The sequence below is a fragment of the Sciurus vulgaris genome (genome assembly GCF_902686455.1).
Source record: "Sciurus vulgaris genome assembly, chromosome: 2".
NCBI lineage: Eukaryota > Metazoa > Chordata > Mammalia > Rodentia > Sciuridae > Sciurus > Sciurus vulgaris.
In genome coordinates this window covers 90303948-90323136 of record NC_136462.1, presented here as the reverse complement: position 1 = coordinate 90323136, position 19189 = coordinate 90303948, and the positions used below count along the sequence as shown (strand labels likewise).

At 46.7% G+C, this 19189-nt stretch overlaps 2 protein-coding genes across 2 annotated transcripts in view; one reads left to right on the top strand and one right to left on the bottom strand.

Annotated features, from left to right (window-relative positions):
• Window positions 1-230: 230 nt before the first annotated feature.
• SPINT1 (serine peptidase inhibitor, Kunitz type 1) lies at window positions 231-11362 on the bottom strand. Its single transcript, XM_079129020.1, has 11 exons — window positions 11070-11362; window positions 10333-10872; window positions 3560-3687; window positions 3185-3323; window positions 2922-3092; window positions 2720-2746; window positions 2307-2432; window positions 2140-2190; window positions 1243-1413; window positions 1019-1066; window positions 231-575 (listed from the first exon to the last, which is right to left on the bottom strand). Exons 2-11 carry the CDS (start codon window positions 10835-10837, stop codon window positions 364-366), a joined length of 1578 nt encoding a protein of 525 aa, XP_078985146.1. The 5' UTR covers window positions 10838-10872; window positions 11070-11362; the 3' UTR covers window positions 231-363.
• PPP1R14D (protein phosphatase 1 regulatory inhibitor subunit 14D) overlaps window positions 11107-19189 on the top strand; it is a gene marked incomplete at its 5' end in the record, with an annotated part of 22703 nt that continues 14620 nt past the window's right edge. Inside the window, one exon of the mRNA XM_079129032.1 lies at window positions 11107-11170. Within this exon, the coding sequence (XP_078985158.1) occupies window positions 11107-11170 (64 nt within the window). The remainder of the gene's footprint in view (window positions 11171-19189) is intronic.

Sequence of the window (19189 nt, the reverse complement as noted above, 5' to 3'; positions counted from 1 at the left end):
ACTGGGGCCTCTAGCTTCTGAACCATCCAGGTTCCTTCCCAGTGCCATAGGATTGGGGCAGGCAGCTTTGACCAGGACATAAAACTCCAACTTCCTCTGAATCCTGAGGCAAGGCAGGTCCTTCTATGTACAGTACTCCTGGTTCAAGGATTTTTTGCTCCTCTTGGTTTCTTGCATTTTCTCAGAAACAACTAGTCTGGGCTCAGTTGAGACTTCCAAAACAACTAAAGCCCTGGCTTCTGAGGCAGAATGTGCCTGGGAAATGTGTAAGAGGAGTCTGGTCCCAAAGTTTTCCCCAGTCTAGGCCTCTGTCTTGGCAAGCAGGAAGCTGGGCCTGGTGAGAGATGGCAAGAGCCCCCAGGCTCAGAGGGGTCGGGTGGTGTGATTATAGACCAGGTGCTCTGTGTCTTCAGTGGTGGAGACAGTGGAGCTGGCAGGGGTGGGTGGTGGGTGGTGGTGGTGGCGATGTCTGCGGAAGTCGCTTCTTTGGTTCTTGAAGTACCAGTAACCCAGGATGGCTATCACCACAATGATGCAGATGACCAGGAGAACAGCAACAGCCACCTCCACAGAGCCTGGGGAACACGGGGCAGAACAAGGTGTTCCCAAGCTGTACCTGGCTGACACCCACTCCACTCTGCCAAGGGAGCCAAGTCAAGTACGGGTACCCAACTCACATGTACATGGAAGTACATGGGTACCCAACTCACACCTCCAGCATACAAGCAGCTGAATGGCAGCTCACAGGGGGTTCCGATGGGTCTTGGCTCCAAGTTACTCTACTTACAGGTAGCTTGGGAAAAGACCTGGGACTCTGATAACAGACATCTGTCACACACTGTGTTTCTGTCCCTTGCCCACAACAGACCTCACTATTTGATTGTAGCATTCTGTCCCTATAGGTGACCTTAGGATCCTTTTCAACATGGTTTAGGAGTCTTATCACCAACCATGTGGAGTTGATTCCTTGAGTTGATATCTATGCATCACCTTGGCATCAGGACAGACCAGGACTTACCAACACTGGAGATGGAGCTTTCCCGTCGCAGACCAAACACATCTTTCTCTGCAACATGATCGGGGAGAGAGATCAGTTAGTTAAGGGTCGGCTGCTCCCAGTGTCCCAACCCCTCTCTGCTATCCTCTCCCATGGCTTGACGGAGGGGTGACCTGCCTAGGCCTTGGGACAGTGCTGTTTTCTCCTCTGCATCCCACCCCAGACATCCCCAGCAGCCTCCTCACTGGAGATGCCACGACAGGACTCGAGACACTGCTGCTCTTCCTCAAAGTTGTTCTTGTTGCCGTAACAACCACCATAGGTGAAGCGGGCACAGCGTTCACTGAAAGGGTTGTAGTACCAGCGTGGGATGCTCTCCTGGCAGAGTCCTGTGTCTGGCAAGTCCACACAGTGCCCTGGGGGTAGAGAGCAGGCAAAGCAGCAAGTAAGCACAGAGAACCCGTCGCCACCCTGCAGGCTCCATGGGGCTGCTTCCCACCAACTCTTGCCTGCCCCATGAGGAGAGTAACTACGGCTCAGTGAGGGTCTGGGAGCTCCAGAAACATGTGGCTCATCTGCTATGTTACCAGAGGCAAGGAAGACAAATCCTGACAATAATCTTCGGTATAGTGGGAAACTACATGGATTTATACAGTTATTTTTCAATTTTCTGTTAATGGATGGTTTGCTTTTTTGACAAAGAAGATGGGTCTCAAGAAGATAATTCCCAGAATCTGAGTCTTGTCAGGCAACAACGTCCAGCTAAAATTCACTAACATTGTTTATTATGTTTATTTTTATCATTATTTTCAACTTATAGCAAATTATAGTTGCTTTCCATTTATGAGAAATTCCTTTTTAATACATTAAGTTAAAAAAAAGTAACAGATTAAATGACATGCATTGGGCACAGCTATTCTAGAGCTGTTCAGACAATAAGTGATGGGTGATGTGTTGGAAGCAGAGTTGCAGAAGAGGACCCAGGTGCCAGCCAGCGAATAGGCTACTCAACAGGAAAGCCCCCCCACGGCTTTGTGCTCTTAGTCTGGGACACACAGCGGATCCCTTGGGCACTGCCAAGTAGAATGAGGATGGCAGCGCCAGCGTCTGCCCTGACCCAGGGGTCCTGGGGAGGATCTTACCTTTGTCACTGAGGAAACGGATACTCTGGAGCTCATCAAAGCCACTGGTGTCTGCAGAGATGAAAGTCAGAGGCTTGGGCCCAACAAGGATCTCTCAGGGACACAGGGCAGAGCTGCTGGGACCTCCCTGCCTGCTGCCCACCCCTTTTCCATCCCCCAGGTCTCACATTTTTCACAGGTGGCCTCGTCAGAGCTGTCAGGGCAGTCTGGGGTGTCATCACACTCCAGGAAGCTGTCGATGCAGCAGCCATCACTGCAGCGGAATTGGGTGGGGTGGCAGCTGCCAGAACACACTGGGTGGGGGCAGGATGGGGTGGAGGTGAGGTCAGGCTCAGGCGAACAGCACGTGCCAAGGGTCCATGGTCCACCCGGCCTTCTCCAACATGGTATGCTGATGTGTGCCTACTTCCTCTCCACCAACCCCAACTCCTCATACATGTAAACTGGGAAGATCCTGACAGGAAGATGCTGGGTTGGAAGGAGTGGGGTGTTCTGTGGTCCTTCCATAAAGTTGGATTGGTCACAGGTATGGAGGAAGACCTGGCAGGGTGAGGGAGAGAGGGAAAGGAATAAAACCCACCTGGATGGTGCCTTTCCATCGAGGGACCTGGGAGAGAGAGAACAGAGAAGTCAGAGGAGACATGGTCAGGTCCCAGCAGGGATGAGATGATTGCAGGTGGGGAACGGGAGACTCCCACAGCCCACTCCCTGACTGGTGAAGAAAGAACCCCCACCCTGGGGGAAAATCAGATAAACCCCCAAACTGCCTCTCAAAGACCCACCTTGCACATCCCGGCAGGCTAGCATACACTCTTCTTCCCGAAGGTAGTTGTTCTTGTTGCCCAAGCAACCTCCATAAGTGAATCTCTTGCAGATTTGTTCCTTGGGGTCATAGTACCAGCGGGGGAAGGAACCCCGGCAGCGGCCCACCTTGTTAGATGCAAGGCAATAGTCTAGAGGGAGAAGAGCTTGTGAGGTGGGGCCTACAGGGCCCATCAGCAGAGGGTGGGAGGCTCCAGGTGCCACCGGTCCACCCTTCCCTCACCTTCTGTCTGCTTGGCGGATAGCACAGTGACCGTGATGTTGGCCTTGTTCTCTGGATGTTCTGAACCAGTCACTGCCAACTGGAACAGGTAGGTGCCTTCCTTGAGTCCCCACAGCTCCACCTGGTCCGGACTGTTCCTCTACACACAGGACTGGCTATCAGGCTTGGGCACCTTTAATGCCCTTGGCTGCTGCCCCAGGCCCTCCTAGCCACATACCCACCTACTAGGGAGAGTACAAGGACTTGGTGCTAAATGCATCCTAACCTTCTCTCCACCCCACTCCACCTGGAGCCATTGGTTGGCCTATGACCCCAGGAAGGGACCCCTGGGAGGCTGATGGGGAAGGGGGTCAGGGAGTCAGCCAGGTGTCTTACCTCTACTCTGACGTCTGTGTCACCCTGCAGTAGATGCCAATCTGTGTTGTCCATATCCTTTAGCACCAGGGGTTCCTGGGGCTGCACCTTCAAGTCTATGCCCACCCAGGCCCTGGGGATCCGGGACCCTGGGGGAAGGTGAGGTAAGGTCAACTCTCACTGAATGGACCAGGTATCTCCTGGGGAGAAAGTGGGGTGGTGGCAGTATGGGCAATATCTGGATCAACTTGGAACCTAGCAATCTGTGTGGGACATGCTAACATTATGTCTTTAGTATACTAGAAACATTTTTTATGTGGTAAAACCCACCTTCTGTTTATTACTGAACAGCATGTGCTATCTAATCTCATTTGGGAGGAGGAATGAGCTTGTTCCTCTACCATAAGCAGGTGCTTGTTCTAATTGCTTTAAAGTGACACTTTACGGTTAAAGTAACACTTTCTTTAAAAGCCAAAAAAGGAAACGTGTAATTAAAATTTATCATTGCTCACTCTGCCAGTCTAGACCATACAAGAAGCCTGTCTGGACAGAGGTCTAAAGCAGAGTTCCTGGGAAATAAGGTAGCAGGCCCTGGTGCCCCAGGGTGAGTGGTTATGGGGATGAGGTGTCTGTGTCAGCTCTGACAGACTCTACAAGTGATCCCAGACTCTTACTGACAGTCTGTGCCTATGGCTTCCTCCATCTCAGGGTTAAAATCCAGGGGACAGAGACAAGCACAAAGCATGAGTCCCATTTATAAAGGGTTAAAATGGTGGCTCCCAAAAGATATGTCCACTGCAAACCCCTGAAACCTACAAATGTGACCTTATTTGGGAAAAAGACCTTTGTAGAAGTACTTATGTTAAGGATTTCCAGATGAGATCATCCTGGATTAGCTGGGTGGACCCTAAATCTAATGACAAGTATCCTTTTAAGAAACAGAAGAGAAGACAGTGTGAAAGAAGAGGCCATGTCAAGACAAGCAGAGATTGGAGTGAGGCAGTCACAAGACAAGAGACACTTGGAGCCACCAGAAGCTAGGTGAGGCAAGGAAGAATTCTCTGCGAGAGTCTTCAGAAACAGTATAACCCTGATGACATCTTGATTTTAGACTTTTTTTTTTTTTTTTTTTTTTTTTGCGGTGCTGGGGATTGAACCCAGGGCCTTGTGCTCGCAAAGGAAGCACTCTACCAACTGAGCTATATCCCCCCAGCCCTTGATTTTAGACTTTTGACCTCCAGAACTGTGAGAGAACAAATTTCTGTTGTTTTAAGTCACCCAGCTTATAGTACTTTGTTACAACAGCCCTAGGAAATGAACGCAGTGTCTGGCAGGGATAACAAATCGGGCAGATAAAATTCAACAACATGAAGCAGTATATGTACAAGACAAAGCAGAGGACACTGTGAGAAGGGAGAGACTGTGACAGGCGAGAGGAAGAAGGGAGGGCCTTCTGGAGAAGGGAGGAAGGTTTTAAAATCTTTTGTTTTTATTTGTTTAGTTGTGGGGAAGGATGTGGGGTGTTGCTAATGACAAGAGAAACCAGAGTGAGGAACTAGGAATTTGCAAGCTGGTTCAGTGGGCAGTGAGGAAATCAACCTCAAAGAGCTGTGGATGCCAGGCAAGGGTGTTTGTACACAGCAGAAGTAACAATCAAATATTAAACAACTGGTGGTACAGGAAAATAGATACTGGCTGTGAGCAGTGGGGCAAAGTCCTAGAGGCTCTGGCATTACCAGACACTGACCTCTGAGATTCCTGATGGAGACCCAGGAGTCCTAAGGAAGGGACTCAGCAGGATGCTCCTGTTCTGGGCAGTACCTGTTCACATGTCTGTTTGAAAGGGTTTTGTGCAGCAATGAGGCTGACAGGTGGACCAGGGCAGTGGTCAGGGCAAGTTCAACAGGAAGGGTCTGAATCATGAAGTAGCCAAGGAAATGGAAAAAAGGATGTGAGAAACACTGATGGGCAGACATTTCAGGATTCTCATGAAAGGCTCTTGGGAGGAAGAGCCAGGGCACAGGTAGAAGGGAAACCAGAGGGAACCCGTGTTCAGTTACAGAGAAACCGAACTTGAGGCAAGGAAGATCCACCAGAAACAGCAGGCAGTAGAAAATACATGTGGGTTCTCCAGAGGCCTGGGCTGGAGACAGATCTAGAGGCATATTTACCAACAAAGCTGACACTTTGCTGGGTACATTGAGTATGTGCTGGGCATCACTGAGTACCTATCTGTATTACCTATATCAGAGGTCAGCACACTAGGCCTGCAGGTCAAATTCATCCCACTATCTGTTATATTTTGAAATGGATAAAGGAAAAATGTATATAAAATTAAAATTTGTGGGGCTGGGGATGTAGCTCAGTAGCAGACTGCTTGCCTAGCATGTGTGAAACCTTGGGTTTGATTCCCAGTACTGGAAAAAAAAAATATGTGCCAGTAAGCTGGAGCACAAACTTGCCTCTGTGCTTACATATTGTCTATCTCTGCTTTCACATGACAACAGCAGAGTGTTCACAACAGAGACCATATTTCATACAAAGCTTAAAATATTTACTATTTAGACCTTTAAAGAAAAAAATGTTTTTACTAGTCATAAAATGTTTCTTTCATTTACTTAGAATAATTTCATTATTCCAAATAAAATGAGTTCTATATTTAAAAAAAATAAGAAGAGTTTGTTGACTCCAACACTTTTTTTTTTTTTTCCTTTTGGAACTGGGAATTGAACTCAGGGCCTGGAGCATGGTGCATAAGCTCTACTACTGAGCTATACCCTCAGCCCTTCCTCCAGCCCATCTAAGTTGTCCGGGCTGGCCTCAAACTTGTGATCCTCTAGTCTCATTCTCAAGTAGCTGGGATTACAGCTGTACACCACCAAATCTGGTTTCAATACCCTGCTACACCTACATTCCCATCTTGTTTTCAGATGAGAAAACCAACACCTGAGAGGTTAAATAACTTGCCCAGAGTCATGGCTCAGTTTTGCTGTTTTTTGTTTTGTTTTGTTTTTAAGTGGAACAAGGCAAGCACTCTACTACTGAACCACATCCCCAGCACTTGTGGCTCAGTTTTTAAATGGCAAAGCTGGGGTTTGAATTCAGGCCTGACTCCAGAGTTTATGTCTTCTCCAAATGTCATGCTACAGGTCATTATTTGCTTAAAGGTGTCATTTTTGTCGCTTTAAAAATCCTGATTTTTTTTAAAATTTACATGATACGTGTACATAAAAATCAAAAAGGACAGTGAAAATTAAATAGCCTCTTCTTAATCCCTCAAATTCCTTACACCAAAGGCACCTTCAGTTTGTGTGTATATGAATATAGTATTTTAATTCCCAGCTTTTCTTCCTACGTTCCTAAACCATGCTTCCTTAGGGTTTATTATTATTCTAACAGCATCACAGGATTCAATTAGAGGCTATGCTGACAGACACTGAGATTGTTTCCAATTCATCATTATTATAAACAATCCTACATTGAATAAGTGTGTGTTAAGTTGTTGTACACATGTATAAATTGAGTGGCAAAATGAATTCCTACAAGTACAATTGTGTCAATGGTAATAAGCATCTAGAGTTCTGATACATATGACTAAACTGTCCTCCATGGAGGCTCTAAAGAGTGTTACTTCCAAGGGTAAGACTGAGTGAGGGCAAACCAAAAAGAGAAGGTAAAGCCAGGTGTGGTGGCACACACCTGTAATTCCAGGAGGATCACAAATTCAAGGCCAGCCTCAGTAACTTAGTGATACACTATTTTAAAAAAGGACTGGGGATCTAGCTCAGTGGTAAAGTGTGCTTGGGGCTCAATCCCCAGAACAACAACAACAAATAGAAAAGAAAGAAAAAGAAAATGAAAAAGTTTAAGAGATAAGGACAACTGGTAGAAGACGAGCCAAGGTATGGGGGCAGTCACAAAGGTGGTCACAGAGGAGACCCAGGACACATGGAGACAGCAGAAGGGATGGAAGCGAGGAGGTTTCATAGGGAAGCCTCTCATGTCAAAAGGTATAGAGACCTACAAAACTGAGAAAACATTCCTGGATTTAAGGAATTGAGGAAAAAGAAGGAGAGTAGAAATGTGTCTGGAAGCAACCCTGGCTCAGTGGCGATCAGGAAAACAGACTGAGAGATGAACTAAGGAAGCAGTGAACTGGGAGGAGCCCCCTCCTTGCATTTTGTAGAAAACAACCAGCTGTCTGAAAGGGGGAAAGAAAACAGACTACTTAGAAGTCTACCTAGCAGGCAGACAGACTACCCACCCCAAGCCTCACACCCTAGGTGCAAGTGGCAAGCGGAGTGATGCCAGACTTTAAATTGAATTAGGAACTTCCTACTCTTACTTGCCAAGCGCCAGGTCCGTCCCAGGACCAAGGGCAGATGCCCTGCCCTACCACTCCCTTCTTCCCACCCCCAAGAGAGCAAAGGCTAGACTGGCAATAAAACCAACCCTCCCCCAGCTGCCAGGCCTCAGGACATCTCCAGGGAAACACAGACTCCACCTCTTAACCACTCTGCCATAGGAAAGATGGGGGAGGGCAGGAGCAGGGGAGAGGAGGGACAAGCTCCTTAGCCTCCAGCTGTAGGAATCTGGATTGGACTGGCCTGGCCACAGGCAGGGAAGAGAAAACAAATCAACCCATCTTGAATAGTATTTATCTACCCAGTATAAGAATCAAAGATTTAGGGCTGAGGATGTGGCTCAGTGGTAGAGCATTGCCTGGCATGTGAGAGTCTTGGGTTCAATGTCAGTACCCACACCCACCAAAAAAAATTTAGAAGCCCTAACTACCCAGTCCACTTTGCCTACTTCTGTCCACTCTCGCCTCCAATTTACCAGCCAGACTTAGCTGATAGTGGAGACCTTGACATGCACAGCTTCCCCTACTTCCCAAGGCAGAACCCTGAGAATATTCTACAATGTCCTGGGGCTCACCTGCAGTCCAAGTTCTGCCCAACTCCTTACATGCCCCAGGAAATTCCCACTCTACCCTACCTTGTGCCAAATGGGCCTGTCCTTGGGGGTTTCCAAATGAGAAAGGCTGGACCCAAGACCAGATGACCCTGATCTAGCTCGGCTCCCTGACCAGATTTCAGAGTTTCAGGCTCTGGCCCTGGAGTGGTCCTCCTACAGTGCCTCTGTAAGAGTAGGAAGGGCACTGGCAGTCAATTAGAGTCACTGCCACCTACACTATCTGCTGCTTCCTTGTGGAACAGGCTCCAGTTCTAGCCCAGTGGGATCTCAGGTTTCAGCCTAGACCACAGATGTTGTCCCCCAATTCACAGAATCCCCATTTTACCACTCCTCAGAGGCCCAGAAGAGCTAATGTGAGGCTAGGGAGAAGAAAGAATCCTTAACCTGGAAGAGGTACCAGCCCAGGAAAAGGCTGGAGAGGAAAGTCCCTTCTCTACTTTCCAAACTGAGCTCACCTCTGACTCAGCTCCAGTCAGTCCTGGCCACTGGGTTCCTCAATCTTTGCTTTTGTTATCTGTTGGCTATCTTAGGTCAGAATGGTGGGTTTCTACTGGAATGGTGGTCTCATGTGAAAAAGAACACAGGACTTTTGGAGGACCCCCCTGGTGAGTCTTAGGTTTACAATTTATGGACAGTATTATCCTGGGGAAATTATTTAACATGGGGAGGGGACTCAGTTTCCTAATCTAAAAAGCAGTTGACTACCAATAGCATCCTTTTCAGAGATTGCTGAATGAGGCCTGTGGGATGTATGGCACAGAATTCAGTAAAGGTCATTTATGACCCACTTCTACCCTGGAGCCTTACCTGGCCAGACAACAGGTAAAGAAAATGGGGAGGGAAGGCTCTTACCAGTCCTGATCTCAGCTCAACTGCTCAACTGGAGGAAGAAAAAGGAGGAGTCCTGGCCCCCATTTTGCCCCTATCCCTGGAAGTAAATAAGGTGAGCAGACAGCTCTGCTACCAGTTCCTAAGCAGGGAGAGCCTTGCTTGGTTCACATGGGTGCATGCATACACAAACACACACACACACACACCCCTGCATGAACAGCTGACAACCTTTCCCTACCAGGTATACATGCCATTGGGCTGACTCACCTAGCAACCCTCCTCATCCCCCACCACAGAGCCTCTGGGCTATTGTACCCCCCAATACCACCTCTCCCCCTCTGAGTCAATGCCAGACTGGGTTTGTTCCTAAGTCTCTTGGGGTCTGCCTTTTTTTCCCCCCAGATCACCAAAAGGCCAATCTGTTCCCAGGAGTACAGAGATGCTAACCAGTTCAACATCCAGTCAGTGGAGGAGAATGGTCAGGATGACTGCTCAGGCTAACTGGCCAAGGCCTCAGGGTGCCTAGCACAGTGCTTGGCCAGGGTACCTTTCTAGTCACCAGGCTGCATCCACACAGCTCATAACCTGACTCAGCCTATTAGGGTCAGAGGTTGTGAAGCCTGGGGAGTTGTCTCCTCTCTCCCATACCTACAGCCCAGAGCCAGGTTTCCCTTGGATACCAGATCATCACCTTTGAATATCCTGAATTCAGAAGCCAGAGCCGGGGCTCTGGAATGTCCTGCGTCCCCACTCACATCACCTTTCTTTTGTTTACTGTCCCCACTCACATCACCTTTCTTTTGTTTACTGTCCCCACTCACATCACCTTTCTTTTGTTTACTGGTTATAGTTTCTATTGAAGGAGTCGGGTGGAATTGTATTTTTCTCCCTAACTCCTTTCTGATGCTCAGCTCCCTCAGGACGATAACTAGTTCCCTTTTGAGTCTCTCCAGATCCATCCAGGCCCGCTGCCGCCTCCTTTTTACCTCCGAAGCCCTGGGTCCGAAGCTCGCGGTAGGAGCGGTAAACCTCTCTAGTGAGGTAATTGATGAAGCCCTCTCTCGGAGCGAATTTGCACACGAAGTTCTGCTCGTACAGGCAATTCATGAGGAAGCAAGCGGAGATGGCGTCCTCGCCGCCGTCGGGCTGCAGCTCTACCAGCGCCAGATTGCAATTCTGGGTGGCGCAACAGGCGCGCACGCAATCCCAGCCCCGGCGCACGGTAGGGGAACCCAGGAAAGTGGCCCCGTTGCTGACTGAGGCTTCCGTGTCCAGCACGAAGGCAGGAACTCCCGGGGTGAAGAGGCCAAGGCAGGCGGCTCCTGCGGGCGGCTCAGGAGCTGCGGGCGGCAGCCCGGCGTCGGTGATCTGGAGACCCAGCACGCACAGAAGCAACACCGCCACCACAGGGATGCGGGTCTGGGCAAGGCGGGCGCCAGCCATCGTCCTTCCAGGGGCCGTAGCCCTCCTCCCGAGGGGGGTCACCTTCATAGTACCGGCCTCTGGGTTCTGAGGGTGCTTGAGACCTGAGAGAGGGGAGGGGAGAGAGGAGACACACCTGATCAGCCTGGGAGACTTGGAGGGGGCGGGCAGGCCGGCAGGAAGTCGCGAGGGGCGGGGGGTCACGGAACACCCCGGAGTGAAGAGGGGCACGCGGGCACGACCCTCTAGTGACCCGGTCACCGGACGGACGGACACACGAACTGCTAAGGAGCTCACGTACCCGGACGCACGCATAGGCGCCAAACAAACGGCCAAACATGCTCAGAGCCCGCTCCGCCTCCTCCTCCGCCTCGCGCTCCGGGGCCCCGGTTACCTGGGCAGGTGAGTGGGGTGGGGCCTGGCCTGCCGAGGATCCGGGCCCGGCTTCCTGCGCGGCTCAGGCCGCGGCTTCCGCCGGGGTGCCTAGTGCTCTTGGGATCTGCCACCGCCACCCCCTAGTTTCTGGTGAAACTGAGTCAGCGCGGCCGGGGCGGAGCCGACATTAACTCCTGCGCCGCCGGCCCCGCCCACGTCGATGCGCCCCTACCCGCCCTTCCCAGCCGAACTTCCGGCCCCGCCAGCCCTGCCGCCCTGGGATCCTCGACCCCCGGAGCTGCCAGGTTCTCAGAGCACTTGGAGAACGGAGCCGCGTCCCCTCGAGGCGACCTCCATAGGGCCCAGCCTCCGGAGGGGCTCTGCGCCCCAGAACTGCTTCCTGAACTCCGAAGGCCAACGCAGGTTGGGGACGCTGCAGCAAAGTCGCGCAAGTCGTGCTCTTTGACTGCTGCTTCTTGTCTTCCTTTCCTGTCGGAGCCAGCATTCCCAGTCCCAGGCCGGGAGGAGCTTGGGTAGGGGCTGGGGAAAGGCAGATGCAAACGATCTCGCTCTCCGTAGCCTACACCTAAGACATCATGTCCATCTCCTGAAGGGAAGAGAACCCAGAAGCTGGGTGGCTGCACCTGGGATCTGGGATGTCAGCCTCAGTGTCATCACCCTTTCCAGTTCTGGGCAGCCATCCTTTCTGCCAGAATGAGAAACAGGCGATTCCCCTTATCCAGACTTCTCTGCTTGACCACAGTGGTTCCGTTTGAGGCCTTCCCTCAACTTGTATTAACATTTTCTTTGTAGTCTCTCACCCCTCATTGATGGGCTGCCCCCTTATCTCTTGAGCTCAGGTTCCTCTCCTCTCCCACAAAGGAACTGTTCCAGGTCCGCAGTGACCACTCTCGTCCAGTGAAGTGTCATCCATGGAAGCTTAGAGGTTCCAGTTCACAGATGTAGCTGGTTTTATGTCCTTCACAAAACCGTGGCCTCCTTGAAGCCAAGTTCATTGCACTAAGTGAAAACCTCTTAAAAGACCATTCTCTACACAACAAGATCAGTCCTATTAATGCTCTCCCTCCCTCAAAGAGATTCCACATCTTTTCATGATGTCTTTACGACCCAATGGGAACATTCTTCCCCATTTCTCACAGAGAGCAGCTTTACCTAGTAGGACTTGTAGCCAAGGATCATTTTCTTTCATGAACAGCAACATCCAACCCACTGCCCACATTATGGGTGCTGGGGTTGGGAGCTGGTGTATGTCTTCCCTTCTCTAGATTTTCAGGGGTGTTCCACAGCCCTTGGCATAGTGGTGACCATGGTGGTATGCTGGGAAAGAAGCAACTGATTGTGCAGCTATTGGGAAGAAAAGTTTTTGTCAAGATCTGATTTCAGCAGTTTATACATACAAGAATCCTGATTCTAATAATATATAATATATAGTATTAATATATAGTGAATTACATTACCAGAGGTTTGTCATTACATTCATTATACACACCATTACAAAGACCTGCATTTATCAAGTACTGGGAATGCCCCAACCCTATTCCTAAGCACTTCCCACATCTTACCCAATAAGATCAAATCAAGGAAGTCATTACTATTTTAATTCCCATTCTATGGATGAGTAAATAGGCTCAGACAGGTGAACTAACTTGTCTGGTCATCCAGCAGTTAAGTGGCAGAGTGAAGATTGGAGCCCAGGTAAGCCCACCTTACTTCCACACTTGAACACTGGGCTTTATGGTACTTGCAATTCTAACTTTATCTGGAAGTTTTACCCTTACCTCGGATTCGATTAGCCTGAAACAAAAACATTTTTGAGTGGTGAGCAGCCACCGTTTGTGATGCATGCTGCTATGGTTTGTCCCCTCTGAAATTCATGTTGAAATCTGCCACTGTGGCAGTGTTGGGAGGTGGGGCCTTTAAGGAGTGATTAGGTCATTAAGAGGGATTAATACCTTTCTTAGGGACTGGGTCAATTCTTGATGGACTGGATTAGTTGCCATGTGAGCAGAAAGTGTGACCACACTTTGTATGCAGTAGACACTTGTTTTGTGCCTACTGCACATGCCCACCTGCCCTTCCACTTTTCTTCCATTGTTATGATATTTCACAAGGCTCTGACTGGATTTGCGCACCAGATCTTGAACTTCTAGCCTCTAGAACCATGAGCTAAATAAACTTCTTTATAAATTACTTAGTCTCAGGTATTCTGTTAAGTAGCCGAAAATGGACTAAGACATCTACTGTGTTCTTTCCAGGCACTTGACATGTATGAATGCTAATGCTTTGGCAACACTTACTATTTCCACCATACACAGAAGTACACTAACTATGGAGGTCCTATAGTGAAGAGTGGGAGACAAGATTGCATGTGGTTGAGCTGTGGGCTTCATATTTAGATTTGGTGTTTATTTATTTTGGGGGATTACTGGGGATTGAACCCAGAAGGACTTTACCACTGAGCTACATCCCCAGTCCTTTTATTTTAAGACTGAGTCTCACTAAGTTGCTTAGGGCCTTGCTAAGTTGCTGAGGCTGGCCATGAACTTGCTATCCTGCTGCCTTAGCCTTAGCCACTGGGATTACAGACATGCACCACCATGCCAGGCTAGACTATTGTGTTTAATTCTTTCATCTGCCACTTACTCTCTTTCTACTAAGAGGTGGAGTCTATTTCCCTTTTCTTTGACTCCCATAACTTTCTTTGGCCAATAGGACACAGCAGAAGTGGTGCCATGTGACTTCTAAGTGTGGCTTAAGAAACTGTGGTTTCCATCTTTCCCTCAGTTGTGATGTAAAGAAATTTGAGTATCTTGCAGGAGAGAGAAAGTCACCTGAAGAGAGGAGGGCTGGGAGGATGAAGGACTGAAGGAAAAAAGAGGAGCCTAGCTGGTTCCCAGTGTCCTCTGACCCCCAGCCAAGGAGCTGGGTGAAGCTGTCTTGCATCCTCTGCCCCAGTAGGTCCCCTCAGCAGAAACTAGATGGTCCTGCCAAGCCTCTACTAAGATGCAGAATTGTGAGCAAGTAAATGTCTGTTTATGTTTTATTTTAAAAATTTTGGGGGTGGTACCAGGAATTGAACTCAGGGATACTCAACCACTGAGCCACCTCCCCAGCCCTTGTTTGTATTTTATTCAGAGACAGGGTCTCAATGAGTTGCTTAGTACCTCACTTTTTGCTGAGGCTGGCTTTGAACTTGTGATCCTCCTGCCTCAGGCTCCTGACCTGCTGGAATTACAGGCGTGCACCACCGAGCTGTTTTCTTTTTCTTTTTCTTTTTTCTTTTTTTGGTGCTTGAACCCAGGGCCTTGTGCATGCTAGGCAAGCACTACCAACTGAGCCATATCCCCAGCTCCCACTGTTTTCTTCTTTAACTCCTTGAATATTTGGATGTTTTGGTACATGTCAATACTAATGGAAACAGAAGGATAATAATTACAAAATAAATTTTACTGTTAATGATCTAAGTAAAAGCCCACTACTTACAATGCAGAAACAGTGATTTTTGTTAAGGAATTTTGAGGGGGAAGTGATGCAATAGTTTTAAAGATTAGGCCACTGTCAGTTTTATTTAAAGGAGGATAGGATGGGCCCTCTCAGATACTGCAGCAGCCCTTAAGTGGGTTTTTTTTTTTTTTTTAAGTTGTCAGTGGATCTTTTATTTTATTTATTTATATGTGGTGCTCAGTATCGAACCCAGGGCCTCACACATGCCAGACAAATGCTCTACCACTGAGCCATAACCCCAGCCCCTTAAGTGGATATTTTTGAAGAATTCTAAAGTTGAAAGTGCCCACAATATTCTACTATGGTTGGTAGCCTTTTAATAGCTACCAATGATCTATACCTCCAGGTATTCACACCCTTGTGTAATCTCTTCCCTTTGAGTGTGTCTGGATCTGGTCACTTGCTTCTAATGAAAAGAATATAGCCAAAGTTATGGGATGTCACCCCCTAGATTACAGATAGACTGTAACTCCTTTCTCTCCTTCCCTCTCTCCTCCTCTGGTCTAATGTAATTGATATGCCTCTTCCTTAGTAGCCTTCTAGGGGAGCCCACATGACAAGGAACCCATGTTTCCAGCCAGCAGCATCTGAGAATTCAAGACCTGCCAACACCCATGTAAATGAGCTTAGAAGTAGAAGAAGTAGGTCCTCCACAGTACCATCATTTTTTTTTTTAACCTTTACTTTATTTATTTTTATGTGATGCTGAAGATCAAACCCAGTGCCTCACATGTGCTGTGCAAGCAATCTACCACTGAACCACAACCCCAGCGCCAGCCACAAGTCCAGCCCCCTGCAGTTGCGTCTTAAAATGATTGTAGGCCTGGCTGACACCTTGACTGTAACCTTATGAGAGTCCCTGAGCCAGAGGACCCAGCTGAGCTATTCCCAGAATCCTCACCTACCCAAACAGTGATACAACAAATGCTTACTGTTTAAAGCTGATACATTTTGGGATGATTTGTTATACAGCAATAGATAACTGCTGCACTTATTAACTGAAAAAAAGTATATAATTTCAAATATACAGTTTACTTGATACAACCATTTAGGTAGTTAATATATCCATAAATATCACCCTCCCCCCCACAATTTTGCATATCCTCTGACATTGTAGTTCCACCTCTAAAAACTTTTCTAAAGAGAAATAAATCATGAATGTGACCAAAGAAAGTTACAAGAATGTTCCTAACAACACTATTCATAATGGAAAATTGGTTGCAATCCATATGTCTAATAACATTAGTGACTGAGTGACTAAATCATGATTTTGTTCTACTAAACCCATTAGTGAGTCTTAAAAGCAATAAAGAAACTTGTTACCAACTCACTTTTTATTTGAAAAAGTAAAATGGAATAGAATTAAAAATATCAGAGTAAGGGCAAATTTGACTCATAAGAAATTTTAGTTTTATATTTGTACATGTATATGTTGCAATGTTAAATGAATCCTTTACTGTGAGTCAAAATCCATAGTTTGAAAAACTATAGCATTAAAAAAGAAATGTACAAAACTACTATTTAAAGATGCAAAATATATTGTTATAAAATAGCACATATATGACAAAATGATCTAATTTTATGAAAATCTAAAATAATATAGAAAAAAATCAAAAAATAAACATACTAAAAGGTAATTTATGCATTTCTTTTATCTGTATTTTAGTTTTCTACAATGAGCATGCCTATTAACTTACTATTGTTATTATTATTATTACTATTATTGGTACTGGGGATTAAACCTGGGGGGCTTTACCATGAGTCACATCCCTATCCCTTTTATTTTTAAAGACAGGGTCTCACTAGTTTCTGGTCCTCGTTAAGTTGCTGAGGCTGGTCTTGAACTCACAATTCTCCTGCATCAGCCTCCCAAATTGCTAGGATTACAGATATGCACCACCACATCTGGCTGGACATGCCTTTTTAAAAACTTCTTCTTTTTTTCCCCACAATTTAGAAAGCCCCTAAACAACTCAGCAAGACACTGTTTCAAAATAAAAAATAAAATGGAATGGGGATGCGGTTCAGTGGTTAAGTGCCCCAGCGTTCAATCCTTGGAACAAAATAACTAAATAAATAGAGTTGGGAATATAGCTTAGTGGTAGATCCCTGGCTCCACAAAACAAACAAAAAAGCTTAATTCTTATTTCTTGAATGACAATAGCTAAGAAATTTTCCAAATAACTGAATATAGTATTTCCTCAACTATATTAAGCATATATGCATAGAAAAAAAAAGACTAGAAAGAAACTTACCAGAATGTTGGTAGTAGTGGTTTTCAAGCTGCTGTGGTTTGGATATGGTTTGAGTGTCCCCAAAGGTTCATGTGATGGAAGCTTGGTTCCCAGTGTGTCAGGTGGCAGAACCTTTAAAAGGTGGAGCCTTTTGGAAGATAATAATGTTTGGGGGGCACTGCCCTTGAAAAGGATTATTGCTGGTCTCTCAGAGTAAATTAGTTCTCATGAGAGCAAGTTCTCATGAGAGGTCACCCCTTGTTATTTGGGTTGCATTCAGCCAGTTCCTCTTCTGTTTCTTTGCTATATTGTGATATAGCCAGGAGGCACTTGTCAGGATACCAGTGTCATGCTGTTTATATACTTCAGCCACCAGAATTGTAAGCCAAATAAACCTTCCTGCTTTATAAGTTAACTAGACCCAACCCAGGTATTTTGTTATAGAAACAGAAAATGTACTAAGACATGTATGATGGGATTATGGGAGATTTTTAATGTCTTAAAGCATTAAAAAAGTTTTTCTTTTTATAAAACATGTTTTTCTTTTTATATAAAAATTTTTTTTAACAACGAAAGAAAAGATATTTAAGGACATTCCGGCTCTGCCTGCTACCCATTTGATCCCACCACTGGACCTGTGTCAGGCCAGGAGAACAGTGCAGAGGCTTCCCCTCCACCCTGTGTACCCTCTTTGTCTTCCTGCCCTCATGTGGTTCTGCTGACTTTTTCCTCGCATCTTTTCTCAGGTCTTGAGCTCTTTTATCTTGGGCAAACTTAACGATGAATGGAGGCACATGTAGGGTAGGGAGGAAATGTATGTCAATACTGAAGTGGAAGAATGTAAATAAGGAGCCTCATGCTACAAATATCGGATATAACTGTGTGTCATCAAGAGTCACAATGTCTATGTTGTATGTTTATGTAAAATCTCACAAAGTTTACTTACAAGGAAATAGGCTCAGAGAGGCTCTATGAATGAATCATGGATGCCCTTGGAGACATTCATGTCTATTTTTCAGTACTGTGGATCAAATCTACAGGCACTCTACCACTGAGCCACATCCCTAGTCCTGTTTATTTTTTTGAGACAGAGTCTTGCTAAGTTGCCTAGTTTGGCCTTGAATTTGCCATCTTTCTGCCTCTGCCTCCTGAGTCACTGGGATTACAGGTATGCACCACCACACCTGGCCAGGTTCTGTTAAACATTACCGCCCAAATAGTTCTTCAACCTGTCTACTTCTAACATTGACTGTACCACATCTTCAGTCAAGTCATTCAGCAATGTCCTCATAACTGGTTTCCTCTAGCTGGGTGCAGTGACATATGCCTATAATCCCAGAGACTTGGGAGGCTGAGCCAGGAGGATTGTGAATTGAAAGCCAGCCCCAGTAACTTAGTGAGACCCTGTCTCTAAATAAAATATAAAAAGGGCTGTGATGTGGTTCAATTCCCAGTACCAAAAAAAAAAAATAAGTTTCTCTAGCCCCTCTATACCCTCTGATCCTTTTCCCGTTCAACAGCCAGCACGAGATTTAGAAATTTAAATTTGAGCTTGTCAACCCACCCAGTCATCACTGCTTAAGAATATTCAGTGACTGTCCAATGTTCCTCAGCATGGCTCACAGGGCACTATGTGGGTCCTCCACCTCTTCTGCTTCATATCTTGGTTGTCCTTTCCCCCTCCCTCTGCTCCAGCCCCACTGACCCTCTTTTAGTTCCTTGTACTCACCTTCTCCCTTTTTTTCACCCACCTCGTACTGGGGATTGAACCCAGCATACTCTACTACTGAGCTGTGTTCCCAGCCCTTTTTATTTTTATAAAATAAAAATAAGGGTCTCGCTAAGTTGCCCAGGCTGGCCTTGAACTTGTGATCCTCCTGTCTCAGCCTCCTAAATTACTGGGATTACAGGTGTGCACCACCATGCCCAACTTCACCATCTCTCTTCTACCACTGGCCTTTATATGTACTCTGTCTTCAACCAGACCCATCTCTGTTGACCCCTGTGCTTAGTTAACTCCTACTAAACCTTCAGAACTCAGTTTGAATGTTTTCATTCACTATGTCACAGCCTCACTGGACTGGACATTCTTTTTTTTTAAATATATTTTTTAGTTGTCAGTGGAAATTTTACTTTATTTATTTATATGTGGTCCTGAGTATTGAACCCCGAGCCCAGTACCAGGCAAGTTCTCTACCACCGAGCCACAACTTCAGCCCCTGGACATCAAAGCCCCTTTCTTCAAATCACTAAATAAAATGGTAGTTTTACTTTCATTTGATTAATC